Genomic DNA, 14,962 nt, shown 5'->3' with positions numbered 1-14,962 from the left:
ATAAACTACAATGTCTATCCCTGTTTTGCTTTTTCCTGTTTTTCAGAAATTTGCTTTCCACAAAAAAAATTTGAAGATTAATTCTACAAAACTTGCAAGTCAGAAGACGTGCAGACTTTATTTAAAAATCGTCTGCAGTTTAGAAATGTCACATAAACCTGGCCTCTGCATTTGTTATTTCCGCTATGCTCCTTGGTAAACAGTAGCTACGAATCTTCAGCGGTTCTTCCACACCCTCCTTCTCCTCACACTGTTTTTATAGTTGGAGTTCCTGCGCTGAAACAGCTTTTTTTTTAGTGTCCAGCATGCAAAGAAGCCCATGTTTAAGCACAAGAGGGAAAATGAAACATCACTTCAGATGAGGTAATGATGGCCGTAAGGTCACGTAAGGCTACACCGCTTCCCCATCATACACTGACAATTTATTGCAAGTCAAAACAAAAACAAAACAATTCTGGTATGTACAGGCTAAGAAAAGGCAAATCTTAAAAAAATAAAATAAAAAAAATACTAGTCAACAAGATAAAAAACATTTACAAACAACAATAACGGATAATTTTCCATTTTCCATACTTTAAACAAGTTTAAAAAAACAAAAAAAACAAACAAACATTCAAGAAATAGTAGTTGCTGCTTTTTCTGTCTGGGAGTAAGATGAAAAGATTGTGAGCCATATCTCTGGGATCAAGGATCCTTAATAAAAAGCTATGGGACAATTACATAAAGCAGCTAAAAAAAAAAAAGAACCAATCAACAGCTCATGTTGGAACTACATGAGCCAATCGTGTGCTTTCACACTGAGGTTCATGGCTGCCTCAACACTGCAGTAAGTACACTTTTTGCTTTTCTCTACTAACTGCATTTGTCTAGAGCTGCGATGGGTCGAGCCAGATGTGTTCCTTATGTCTGAGCCATTAGTGAGACCACAATGTTATGAAACGTTGCACAAGCATAAAGGAAAAGCTTTTGTACATGCACTCTTTGTATCCCAGGGACGTTATTTTCCAGACTTTTAAAAACAGGGCTCACTGCTTTCACTCTTGGATCTCTAGAGCAGACTGAGTTCTACCAAATACCGCTTAGACATATAAGCTCAGACTCCCTGAGTATAGTCACAGCACAGACACGTGCATGAGTACCCCTTGGCAGATACTTGGTGCTGTAAGGAGGATTTTGTAATAGCAGTTCATTGGATGGCTGTGGTCCTGACACACTACAAATAGTCATCCGGTATGGGCTCCATATCAGCAGCAGAGAGTCGGATGGTGTTTATGTCCCCTGTGGTCTTGAATGTGTATAGCTCATTGTCAATCATCCTGCGGTCCTGGAAGCCGAGGCTGTCCTGTCGGTTGATGGGAGTACGTGGACGGGATGGTATGAAAGTCTCAGAGGGATCCATAAACATTTTGTCCCCGGGCTGTGGATCTGGTTCTTTAATGACAGGCAGCGCTCCATCAGCGGGGCCTGTGAAAGTGCGGTAGGTGTCTGTCTGAATGCCGTTATACTGGTCTGGAAACGCCTCGCCGTGGCTGGAGTTACTCAGCAGATGGCCATAGACCATCGTTTCATCTATGGAGTCATAGACGTGAGATTCATTTTCAGATCTGGTTTTGGTGAAGTGCATGTCAGATGGCCGGAAGATATTCCCTTTGGGCATGTATATGGACGATCCCCTGTTCCTTTTTTGATTTTTCTTTTTCCTGTTTGAAAAGATGAAGACAAACCAAAGGTTTATGGTCTAATAATGCCACTATGAGAGACTATGCATAAAAATGTCTGTAAATTTTTTTGTTTGTTTGTTTAAACTTAAATTCACTGGTTTTGCACAGAGGCAAAATTATAAAATGTGTCCATATACTTTGGACTTAACTGTGTGTATATATCAGCAGAAACAGCAAATCAATGGTTTATCTTACAGCAGCTACATTGTTCATATTTATTTTACACTAATATGTCATGACTGCAAAAATAAAAGTTGGTATTAAAAATGGTTTGTGTTCCAATTTGGGCAAAAACAACTTTAAAAAATATATAAAGAAAATATAAAGTAGATAAAAAAGGATGAAAAACTAGGTAATTTTAAGTATGGCTCAGTATCTACTCTGAGATTAAGCACATCGTTACTGATAAATGTAATCACAATGAGAAAAAGTAGAACAAAAAAATTGGGGTAGTGGATGTGGTTTATGTAAAAAAAAAAAAAAAAAAAAGGGTCATTTTAGACAATTGCTTGGTGGTTGCCAGGCAACAGGATGGCCATGCATAATTCAGCTTTTGTGGATTTAAATGACATGTTACTGTTATGAAGTAAAAGTGATATGCTTTTATGATGTGTTTTTTGCATAATTGCAAAAAAAAAGTAGTACTTTTAGCCATTTTGCAAGGTGGTTTCTAGGCAACATGATAACTGTGTAAAATCTGATGTAGATAAGAACCTTCAGCGGCCGAAGATGTACCTGTATGCTAAGTTTGGCTGCTCAACTCCTGATGGTCTAGAAGGAGTTTGCAGCCAAAGAAACAAACAAACAAACAAACAAAAAACCAGACACACAGACAGAGATTTCTTTCTAACTAACACAGCCTAGTCTCAGGCATTTTTTAGGCTACCAGTGTTTTGCTGCAGGTGTACTCACTTTGTGACAATGCATACAACAGCTAGCACTAGAAGCAAAAACAAAATAGCTCCTGATATCCCAAGGACGATGGGTAAGAAATCTGTGGAGGAACAAAGCAAACACTGATTAGATTTATGCCCCTAAGATGTTTTGTGTATGTGAATGTGCAACAGTGATAACTGCTTACTCTGCTTCCTCTGCAGATTGATTGTGGTCAGTGCACTAAATTGACGAGTCTCTGGTTCACAGTTGGACATGTTGAGATAGAAACTTTCACCCACCAACTGTTCCACCACCAGCGGATCATTTTCTGAAATACTTAGTTTCAGCTCTCTGTTCTCTATCGTCCTCACATCGATTCCTGTGTGTCCCTCTTTACATTGAGGCTGTGTGACGTTAAAATTGAGCTGTGCTTTGTACTGGTTGGGCAGCGTGACGATCCAGCTTAGGGTGCGGTAAGATTTCATACCCTGAGGCCAGTTGGGGGTCGCCAGCAGTGTTGGAGACATCGTGTCAGGACTGACCGTGTAAATAATGGTCTCTGAAAGAGGGAAGGAATTCATATCAAGTCTAAATCCTGGGTGTTTTATAAATGAAAATAAATAAATAAAAACCCATCTGTGGTGCAACACTGCCTCTGCGTGGAATTTAAAAGTACAATAGCCGCGTACTGCAGCATGTTGTTGTTTAGTCTCTCAAATAAATTATTTTGTTCATTAACTAATTATTGATTCAAATTTCCTTCATCTTAAGGTAATTCTTTAAAATGACTTCTTTAACCAAACTCAAACAACAGAAGACTACAGAACATACTGGATGATAAAACTAGTCACTTTTTACAGATTAGCTCATGATTCAGGTCATTCTCACTTTTGAGTCCTTTTAAATGTTGAATTTGGCTTCTATTATATTTACCAAGCACGAATGCAATGTTTTAAAACAGTCAGACAACAAATAAATGAAGCCATTATCGGGGGGAAAAAATCATAATGACCAGTTATCAGCATTTCTTCTAAATAATATAACTGATACAATTAATGAGTAAATATGTCTGGGCCTGGGTTTTTAGTAAAAAAGAAAAAAAAAAAACCCAGGCAGGAGCCCAACAATACATATTGACATTTTACCTGTGATCTCCTCGCTGACGCTGATATTGAGGAAAGACCCCGTCATCCTGCTTAACTGCTGTCCCGGAGCTGTGATGGAGATGTTGGCGTGCACTTGGATTTTTTGGATTACGCCATCAAAGCAGAAATTTCCAACAAAATTGCTACCCTCTTCTTCTGCCAAGTGCAGAGAAAAAGGCTCTTTACACTCCTGGCTGGGCAGGGACTGCCGCAAACTTCCTTTTGGTGACACCAGGTCCCACGTTTTGGTTTCGGGGATGTTGAGGTGCCAGGTGAAGCTGTTGAGGGGCATTGGCAGGCAAGGCTCCATTGTGGACACAGAAAGTGTAGTCACCGGGCACGACTCTGTGTTCTTGCAGTCTGTCATCCAAAAGCATGAAGTGAGATCCATGATATTAAGTTTCCAAATAAAGCACAACTTAAATAGTAAACTTTTTTGTTGTTGTTGCAAAAGTTCTTATTTAAACCAACAGAAGGACTCTTGATGAGCTTTTCTTTGAAGTCTCAGAAATAAAGCTAATAAACATTTTTCTCAAAATATCAGTCTATCCTTTTAGACTTTAAATTGACTATTTAACTTAGATTTAATCTTTTCTATACCCAGGAAACAGAGATAGATCTACTGTCATGTATAAGAAAACACATTTCAGGAATGAGAACTCTCACCAATAACTTTTTTGGCAGTCAGGCGTATGTCTTCATTTGGGCAGTCGAGGAAGGACAGTTTGGCTATTGATCCCGCAGTCACATTTATCTTCTCTTTAACCTCAGAGTTGATGCTGATCTCACAGTAGGAGTCAGAATTTAGATTCTCAATCTGCAGGGACACTCCCGGGTCTTTGGTTAGATCCACGGTGCACAAAACTAAAATGCAAATAAAAATAATACATATAGATAAAGATAAAGGTAATATATTCAATAAAAATAAATACAAATAAATAAAAACAAAACATGAAAAAAAATAATTTTTCCCCATCTAGATGTGAAAATAATGTGGGACATGACAAAGCAGAGACACCATACTTCATCTATTTTTCTTTGGCTTATCTGTGGTCACAGCAGGAGTTGGAGCTCATCAGAGCTGTCATAAGGTCAGATATGGGCTACATCTTGGACAGGGTAGCAGTCTATATGGCTAACATGGAGACAACCATTCACTCTCGCATTCACACCAATTTAGAATCACTAATTCACCTAAGACACATGCCTTTGGAGGCTGGAGTGCCCAGAGAGAACCACACAGAAAGTGCTCAGCTGACCGGCGGATTCAAAACCTCCTTGCTGTGAGGCGTCTATCAAATGGACACTAAAATTTGTTCTCTTCACATCCTCATAGGCATCGTAACATTTTGCCACATTGTCTCCAGACTCGTTTACGCTCATCTCATGTCATCTGTTGATGACACATATGAATGTACCATCGTGAAGGACTACACTGCACTACCTGTGTAAACCTGAACAGGCTGCAGATTTGCTGAAGAATTTTGTTCCCAAATTCACAATGAAAACATTCAGTGTGCAAACAAAATGCCTGTTTAGATTCGGACCCTTTCTACTATGACTTCACTGTAATGGGTTGTTGATAAAAGTGTTACACAGTCTCCATTTTATCTGTATTTTGGTGTTAACATGATACTTGCATAATGTAATGAACTTAAGTTTAAATAAATGGAATTTTTGCCCATACAAATTCCATAAACTCATCGAAAAACATAAATAATTACATTACAATATCTACCATAGTTAAAGGAAATGACAGTCATGTGATAGACACATAAAATAGCTTGATGTTTAAAAAAACAAAACTGTGTACGAGTCCCAGCTGTTTATGTTTTAACACTGTACCTGGACGGCCGCTCCTCACCACAGAGACGCTGTAGTTCAGCGTGAGACCTGGCAGCGTCGTGTTGGTTTGACAGTTTGTCAGCACCATGTTGAAGTTGCCCTGTTGATGCTCCGGCTGAGGATCCTTTAGAGCTTTGGTTACCGTCTTGGCCCCTGCCTGATACTCCACCGTCACCTCTCCATTGTTGAGGCACTCGGGGGATGTGACGTGATCAAAGAGCACGGTGTAGTTGTGCATCCCGGGCACCGTGAAGCTCCACTGCATCTGCATGTTGTCAGGGAAGTCTCGAGGAAAGTTGGCTGTCACGAGTGTTGTGTCCGATACACCTCGTGGTAGGTTGACCCCCACTATCGCGATCACTAAGAGTAAAAAGAAAAGAGTAAAAAAAAAAAAAAAAAAAAGCAGCGGACACTGAAGTTAAAAAAAAATCAAGATTTCATAATATTTCATAAAATTTTAGAACACAAAAACTCAAAACATTAATTCTAACCTTTTCATTAATTTTTGCTGTTGTAGTTATGCATTCTTTATGATTAAATAATTCTTTATGGTTGTGAAGTAAAACAGCGAGCAACTGACACCTGAACTATACCAAATCTCTATACAACACCAGGTCAGTGTTATAAATCCCCATTGCTTTGCAAGTTATTTGGACACTCCTGTGATTCACCTGGTAGAACAGGCAACCTGAATGCTTAAGGCCTTGCAGCAGTATTTTGGATTCATCCCAGACTATGCTGCATTTTTTTGTCTACTCTGTGCTGCCCTATTTGAATTAATGTATAAACAAAAAAAAAATAAAAGCAATTCATTTAATAAATAAAAGCCCAGATTTTCATGGAAAACATAACATTTTACAAGTGGCAATATGAGACTATTAACTATGGTAATGTTTCTAAAAAGCGTTTCAGAATCAGAATCATTATAAGTTCTCTACTCAATGATTTATTGTGCTCTCTGTCTTGTCTGAGGTTTTTTTGTAGATATAAAATGACTCACTGTTTGTCTCAGGCCCGCCACTGAGTTTGAATTCAAAAGGATCCATCTTTGCATTCGCTGGCACCTTTAGAGACACGCGGCCCCTGTAGCGACCCTGGATGGCGGTCACAGATCCTCCCCTGCAGAAGGTACCAATATTTGCCTGCCCGCGTAAATAGATAATAAAAGAGTACTTGTGCTCATCCGGGCATGTCTCCTCACTGGAAATCTGTCTCAGTCCCTGTTCTGGGAAGTCCAGTTGGAATGTGTGAGTGAAATCAGTTTTCAAGTCCCACTTGAAGGTCCGGTTGAACTCTGGGAACACCGAGGACTCGGCCTGAACCGGGTCACCAGAGAACGGGGCGTCTGTCCAGATACAGATAAAACAAAAGAGATGGTGAGTTTCCAATGGCTTTTCCCCCTCACTCTCCAACCTTTCTCCAGGTATCTCAGGCTCTGGAGGTTAAGTTGATTCTACTACATGCTCCCAGTCTTTACCATTTCCATTGTACACTAGTTCTATTCTGATAAGCACACAGCAATGTTTAAACGTCTAATGCGACATATGTCAGTCATAGCACAAAGTCCACTTGCATTAATTTTTTTTAAACCTTCAGCTTTGTCTTTACCTGCAATCACTGTTAGCTTTAGCACCTCTTCATGTGTAAATTATGTCTAATCAGCTTATGACCGCTTTAAAAATTTAAACATGCATTTACTTTCTGTCATGTACATTTCTAGGCCACTTCATTAGATACACCTACAACTGCTCTTTAATGCAAATATCTAATAAGTCAATCACATGGCAGCAACTCAATGAATTTGGCCAAGTAGACCTAAACGATGATCAAAACGACTTGCTGAAGTTCAAACTGAACAGAATGGGGAGGAAAGGTAATTTAAGTGGCTTTGAATGTGGTATTATTTTTGTGTCAGATAGGCTGGTCTGAGTATTTTCGAAACTGCTAATCTGCTGGGATTTTCCCACAAAACCATTGAAAAACAGATAATATACGGTGAGTATCAATGTCTTTTCGGTGCCAGAGGTCAGATAAAAATGACCAGCTTCAGTTAAAACGACTGCAGAAATATGCAGCGACTGCGCTGCAAATCAACTATGACACATCAATTTTGGGACTAAATCTGTTAGGAATGTTTCCAGCACTATGTTTCAGAAAAGCTAATAAGCTAATCAGCTCATCATGTATTTTGTTCACATAGTCATTTACAGGCGCAGAATGCTCCTTAGGTATCTCATGAAAACTAGATGATACCCCCCACGGAGGATTCCCCAAGCTGGCCAATCATGAGAAAGTGCCCTTTTAGATAGGAGATGTTAAAGAAACCAAAGCTAAACTGATGGATTGCACAAATTTACGGTCTTGGACAAATTAGACCTTAAGACCTGACTTCACATATTTTAACTCTACATACCAATTTCTCTGTTGACCTCCACACTGAAGACATCTTGAGGTCGAGGGCAGGTAAACTGTACTGAGACGTTGCAAGGAGATAACAGCTTTAGGGTTTCAGGGTAGCATTTGTAAGGCGCCATCTGACACACGTTGCAGTCGAGCTCTTGATTCACCTTCGTGATGATAATTTTGGTTTTCTTGATTTCAGAGGCCACAGACATCATTCTGCTAGCTAAAAACAAAAGGTGCACAAGATGGTGAGATGCTGATCCAGCTGAAGATAATGCAGCTCTATACTAGTCTGATAAAATATTCATATTAGACAGACATGAAATAATTTACGGGTGGTTTATAGTTGTGACCTGGAGTTTATATGCTCTCATGAGCATAAATGCACTGGCAATTTGGGGTTTTAATGATTTCTTGGAACAGTTCCTTTCTAGGGTGGAATAATTGGACAACATACATCTTTAATTACTTTAAAAAACAAGAATTGGGTGCACAAGTTTGAATTTATTTTGGATTTTCTCTCATCCACACAGGGTCAAAAGTATACTTATAAGATCAAATGTATACATACACTCCCACTAATATTTGGTTAAATTACTCCTTTCATGTTTAACCTAAACCAGATGCTTTTGGTTTCCATCAATAAGCTTCTGGCACAAATCTGTCTGGATATCTGATCACTGTTCATGGCAGAATTGGTAGAAGTGTGTTGGAGTGCATGGAAACTCCTAATCACAACTTTACATCATTAACACCTTTAAGCCAAATCAGTTCAAGAAAACACTGCTGGTCAAATATTCTTATAAAACGAAACATTTCCAACAGCCTCAGCAGACCTTTAACGAAATAAAATAGAAAAACTAATATTATGCCATTTGTGGTTAAATTAAGAAGGGAGACATAAATATATTTATAGTTGATTTTTCATAAAAACATAATTAACATTCTACTTATTATTTATTTATTTGTTTTCACACAAAATTTAATCAGGTATAGCATATAATTTATTTTAGTATAACTTTTTAACATTTGGCTGGGGACAAGAAACAAAGCTTAGCTTTGCTTTCCCTATTAATCATTGTCCAAGTCAAATATATACAGATTATAGTAACTACATTTGAGTTATAGGTCCTTAGCTGCAACTGTATAAAGAGGCCATGATTGAATCATTACCATTTTAAAGGATTTATCAGCCATTGTTAAGGATATGTCTCCATAAATATGTGCTATGATGTTTTTTCTTTATATAAAATGAATAAAACATCTTCCTCTGCGGGTTCTAGAAAGTGTTCAAACTTGCCTCTCTCTGTTGCTTTGACATTAAATGCTGCCGACTCCAGTTTGTCTCCTTTGGGCACTTCAATAGTCACAGTCGTTGCTCCAAGCAGATTCAGATCAGACACTGTCCCGCCTTTGCAGTAGTTGTTACTTTGAATTTCGCCACTGCGTTTAATTGTACTCACTGAGTACTGATAGTCATCTGGGCAGGTCACCCCTGCAGAAATCTCCTTCAAACCACCACCAGGAAAGTCCAGCGTTAATACAGTACTCTCTGGGACACTGATGTCCCACGTCAAGGATCTTTTGAAGGCATTAAGTTGGTCGGGAACAATTTCTGCTGCAGAAGGTTTGCAGGAAGTCTTGGTGCATTCTGGATGAAGAAATTAGGAAATATTTTAATTTCACATGATGGCTGAGGAGGATGAAATGTGAAGTTTTCCATCAATGAGAGCAATGCCAAAGTAAATGTAGAAATACATGCAGAAAAAACAGCATAGATAAATGCGCAAAAGTAGTATTTTTGCAACAAGCTGATTCCTAAAGTGCTATTAGTCAAAAACTTGGCAGCATGCTGCACAGTGTGTTCTAAAGAAATGTGAGGAAACTGGGTCACTTGGGATAAAATAAGTGGAAGTGGAAGGTCTAAAAAAAACCCCAATCAAACAAACAAACAAAAAACTACAGTGGATGAATAGTATCTGAAGGTCATGTCCAGCAAAGACCTGAAACAAGATTTGAGAGATCTGGCTCTCCGGTTGATCCGTCTACTGTTCAGAAATGGCCTCAGTGGAAGAGTAGCTATCAAGAAGCCATTCTTAAAGCAGCGATACAGGGATAAAAGGCTGAGGAATAACAAATTACACAAGCACTTGATTGACAATCATTGTAGGTCTTACGGAGTGATGAATCCAGATTTGAAAATTTTAGTTTAAATTGCTGTCAATATGTACGGAGGAGGTCATGAGGGAGGTACAACAGTGAGCATCTACAGCCATCTGTAAAACACGGTGGAGGCTCTGTCATGGCTCGGGGCTGGATTTCAGCCAGTGGTGTTGGAGATGTTGTCAACATTGATAGAATTATTAAGAGAACAAATGTTGATCCACCATGCAATACCTTTTGGAAAGCAACTGATTGGCTTGATTTTTTAACCTTTATTAGTATATTAATTTATTTGTCACAGCTCCAGCAGCTCTCACCTATTGTCTTTTTTATCTTCACATTGAACCCGTCTTGTGGTTTCGGGCAGCTGAACACCACTGACAGTTTCTCAACATTGTTCAGCGTCTTTTCCGTGCTGCAGGTGAGAGTGGGGCCTTCAGCGGTGCACACTTCACACACCGATTCCTTCGGGTCCCGGCTGAGGACCATGGTCGTGCTGGAATCAACGCTTATGACCTCAGTTTCTAAACAGAGTGAAACGCAGAGTGAGACAGAGGCCAGGGTTGAGTTGCACCAGCTGTTAGCCAATCCCTTCACAGGGTCCTTGTAATAGAGTCCACCATTAAAGCTTTAATTAAATTACTCACTTTTGCCTTTAGTGATGGATGGAAAAACTATGAAGTGTGTTGCCACCACTGGCCAGCTTGGCTCTGTCTACCAGCACCATTAAACCCCACTATAATCTAATATCTTCAGACCCACAAATGGCAAATTACAGGCTTTATCTTCTTTGTTCACACAAATCATCTGCAAGTAGCAAGAAACCTATTTCTATGAAAGACTGAATGCAAATAGGAAATAGTAAATATTTAGAGCAAATGCACACAGTTAAATCATTTTTTAAAATCTGACTGATTTTTGGTGACTCATTTTAAAAGTTTTAAGCTATAATTGGCTTACTTAACAGGTGGTGCAGCTCCAGTTAAACCCAGCATTAATCCTATGGAGCTTCTAATTAAAAGAGAGTCTATATTTAGCAAACAGTTCTTACTCAGTTGTGTGACGGAGGTCTGAAACAGCTCACTGACCACCTGAGCCTTTGGTTTCACTTGCAGAGACACGACAGCTGGATTGATCAGATACAAACTTTTCACAGAACCGCCTCGACAGTATTGAGTCTGGGCCTTGCTGCTGGCTATGGATGTGGACACAGAGAACTGATGTCCATCTGAGCATGGCTGTGATGTGTCCGTCAGCCCTCCTTCGATGATGCTCAGGCGCACGACTGTGTCCTGAGCTGCATTCAGATCCCAGGTGAAGATTCTGGCAAAGTTAGTCAGGATGGATGGTTGAGTTTGCAGAGTTGGTGGGCTGCAGGCATTTTCAGTGCATTCTGGATTTCAGTCGAAGACAAGAAAAGATGCACAGATGGGTTAAAAAAAAAAAAAAAAAAAAAAAGGTACTCACACCTTAATTATGCTTAATCTGCATAACACTGAAAATGTCTTTAGAAAAATTAGTAAATGAAAACCCGAAGATGCCACTGCTATATCTAAGTGGATTTGCATACGAGCTTTGAGCTTCTATCACAATAGAAATAACCACCAATTGACTTGACTGGGGGAAAAGAAATTGTTTTCTGAGGATTAATTAGAAGCAAATTAAAAAATAAAAAATAATAATGGAAAGTCTCAATGCAATAAAATGTCAGGGTAGGAAAAAGCTGTGAAAGTAGAGGCTCCTGCACAGTGGGTTTTTTTTACATCAACGAATTATCTATCCTTGAAGCTATGATTAGACCAAATGAATACTTACTCTACATTTGCCTTCAAAGGGATAAAACGCTTTAAACGAGGTCTGATCGAAGCTGAACGTGAGTAAACTCACCGATGGAGTGAGCAATCGTCACAGTGTAAGCCTGCTCGACAGGCTGGGGGCAGGAAAACTCCAGTGTGGTCTCAACTTCAGGTACCAGAGAGAGAGAGGAGTGGCAGGGAAGCGGTGTGCTGTTCACCTTGCTGACGATGCACACAAAACATTTTGGCTGCTCGGTGGACACTGTCACATTCAAGCCTTTGTCTGGTCGAACGACCTCCTGCTGGGATTCTGGAAATCAGATCCAATAATGTGAATATGCTGTAAACTAATCTTAAGAGAAGATCAACAAATGCATAGCTCTACAGGGATAATTATATCAGACTTTAGTCACTTTGGTTCACCCTGAAAGATAAGATCCCATAAAATGTACACATTCATGTCCACCAGAAGATGTATTTTTACCTAAAAAGCCACAGTCAGATTCAGATTAGTTTATTTTTTATATCTATGACCAAATACTTGTGGTCTTAATGATATATAAAAGAAACAAACACATCCTTAAACAGTCCAGCTGATTTTTCTGTTCATGCCTGAGCAAACACAGCAGCTCCAGGCACACCTATTCCCATGCACTGAAGTAGCAGACAAGCGCAAATTAACTGAATTTCGATAAACGTGAGTCACCTAGTGAGTAAAGAGAGGGTGAACCAGTTTTAAAAAGCATAATGAGGTGACTCTCCCGTTGTTTTCTCCTGAGAATGTTTTTCTAACTCTGGGAGAAGCAGTTTTTCTCCACAGTAGCAAGGCTTTTAAACCAGATGTGGTTACAGGTGTTGTTTTTGGTGGTCTTTTCTATTTAATCATCCTGTTTCCACAAACTTCTGTGCCATTTCTACAGTTCCTGACGTCAACATTGCATAATTTTGGCACATTCTTTGCCTGCACGTTCATGCTAGTCTATCCCAGAGGTTACTCTACTCTGCTGGAATTAGATCTGGTGACTGAGGATGCCACTTCATCATGACTGCTTTCATGATCGTGCTCAGAGGCTACTTTTTGTTGGTGACTTGGTGTGTTAACATGATGCAAGCAGCTACTGGAATATTGTAACCAGCAGCCATTCTGGTATGAACACAGTTGGCAAAAATACCATAAATGATCAAAGTGCATCAAAAACACCATCCCCACATCACCAGCCCGGACTGGTGACTAAAGGCAGGCTGGGTCACTGGATTCACGCTGCTGATGCCAAATAGTGACCTTACCATCAGCCATGTAAAGAGTAAAATCTGGAGACTGTGGTGCTGAAAGCCCCTGGAGATCAGTGAGCCCAGATGGACTCAAACCAGCTCGTTAGGCACCAACAATACTCTCTCATTATAAATGTTTTCCCCATTTTGATGTTTAAAGTTAACTGCAGCTCATGACCTACACTGAGGTGCAGCTACATGACTAGCTGGTTGATTAGATAAGAGTATGAATAGGAAGGTGTACAAGTAACACACTCCATGTGAATATTTTGTAACGTATGCAAATAATCAGGGAAGTTCACACACCCTCATATATTACAAAGCACACTTATTCCTACAGTTACAAACTTACTGCCCTGCTTCCCATCCTCTGCAAATATCAGAACTCTTCTCTTAACTTCTTTATTTTCTGCCTGTTATTTACTTTCACCAAACTCTGCGAAATGCGGATTGACCTACTTCCTGATTTATCCTTATTTCACATCAGTTCTATGAATGGAATTCAAGAAATTCCACATTTACTCACATACCCTCCTACTCTGAATGAGGTGAAACCCTCACATGTGCAATCACATAATAATCCCTGCCTGGACCATATCTGCTAAAAATATCAAGAAACCTAATACTAAACATACAATCTAGGATTTAAAACCAAAACAAGCGACAAAATAAATATATTTAATTAATCCTCACTCTCAAAGCAGTGAGCATAATGTTACCTCTTCCTCTCTCTCAAGCTAAAGCAAAATAAAGTCCTTCTTTAACCTGAACCTGTAACAACTAGTCCACAAAGGGCTTCTTGCAACCGTAAACAGTGGGTGTGTTGAGAACGTCACACCGTCCAAAGTTATTTAGAAGTCATTTTATAAATATGATAAAAACCCTTTTTTAAAGTTAAACTTGCTGATGATGATTTCAACCCACAAAACCGGGAAGTTTACATCTAGCATAAAACGATTATTTAAAAACAAAAAAACGAGCAACAGATTGTTGGTCAATCATTAATGAAGTCGTGATGAATTCATGCCTCCAGGAAGCTCCATAAATGCCTCATAAACCTTTTTGAAAATGGAGGTCTGGAAGTGGGAGCTATGAGTGGAAACGCGCTCCAGCCTCAGTCATGTCTGAGCTGCCTTTAATGCTCGTTATTATCCTATCATTTATTGACACGGAGCTTTAAGCACAGCTTCGCTTGAGTGCATCTTTACAGCAGCTCAGCGCGCGCTCCTCTCAGCTGTGTTTTTGACCCATTTGGCGCACGAACGCGAAAAGAAGCCACGCTTTTGACACGAGGACGTTTCGTGTTTTGTTTTGAAGATGCACGTAGATTCAACAAACAACACAAAATACTGAATGAGGTCGTTTTTTCCCCTCACCTGATGAATCCAAGACTGCCAGAAACAGAAGCGCCAGGAGAGCGCAGGTCCTGCAGAGCCGCATGTCCTCAAAAAAAATAATAAAAATAAATAAAATAAAAGCAAAATAATTTTAAATGATTGTTTTTGTAAGTTAAAAAGATAATCTAAAATCGCCGCCTCTCTTTCAGATACAGCTTACAGCTGCATTTCCAAACGTTACAACAACAGCAGCAGCGTCGCTGACAGCCACTTCCTGCTCACGAACACTTGCGCGCAGCGGCACAGAAGAGGGCGTGGACCGCAGGTAGAGTACCTGTCCAAACTTGACAGGAAGAGCAGGCCCTGCCGCTGTGCCTTTAAGCAGGAACACTGCAGCGATAGCG

The 14,962-nt window shown here is 39.7% G+C and overlaps 1 protein-coding gene across 1 annotated transcript; it reads right to left on the bottom strand.

Annotated features, from left to right (window-relative positions):
- Positions 1–1,213: 1,213 nt before the first annotated feature.
- Positions 1,214–14,700, bottom strand: cdcp1b (CUB domain containing protein 1b). The gene is made up of 13 exons (XM_085346703.1): positions 14,598–14,700; positions 12,041–12,259; positions 11,205–11,546; positions 10,471–10,677; positions 9,291–9,641; positions 8,001–8,213; positions 6,588–6,932; positions 5,588–5,947; positions 4,409–4,606; positions 3,743–4,102; positions 2,803–3,156; positions 2,634–2,715; positions 1,214–1,700 (listed from the first exon to the last, which is right to left on the bottom strand). Exons 1-13 carry the CDS (start codon positions 14,659–14,661, stop codon positions 1,214–1,216), a joined length of 3,582 nt encoding a protein of 1,193 aa, XP_085202829.1. The 5' UTR covers positions 14,662–14,700.
- Between the last annotated feature and the right edge of the window lie 262 nt (positions 14,701–14,962).

This window comes from Diplotaxodon limnothrissa, linkage group LG22 (assembly GCF_057381915.1).
Source record: "Diplotaxodon limnothrissa isolate DT_005_m linkage group LG22, D_limnothrissa_male_GT1.1, whole genome shotgun sequence".
Taxonomy (NCBI): Eukaryota; Metazoa; Chordata; class Actinopteri; order Cichliformes; family Cichlidae; genus Diplotaxodon; species Diplotaxodon limnothrissa.
This window is presented reverse-complemented; position numbering and strand designations above follow the sequence as displayed.

Coding starts and splice junctions, on each gene's coding strand:
- cdcp1b (XM_085346703.1), bottom strand. CDS start 14,661: ATGCGGCTCTGCAGGACCTGCGCTCTCCTGGCGCTTCTGTTTCTGGCA. Junction 9,642..10,470: donor GAAGATAAAAAAGACAATAG/GTGAGAGCTGCT, acceptor TTCTTCATCCAG/AATGCACCAAGACTTCCTGC. Junction 4,103..4,408: donor GACTGCCAAAAAAGTTATTG/GTGAGAGTTCTC, acceptor TTTGGATGACAG/ACTGCAAGAACACAGAGTCG.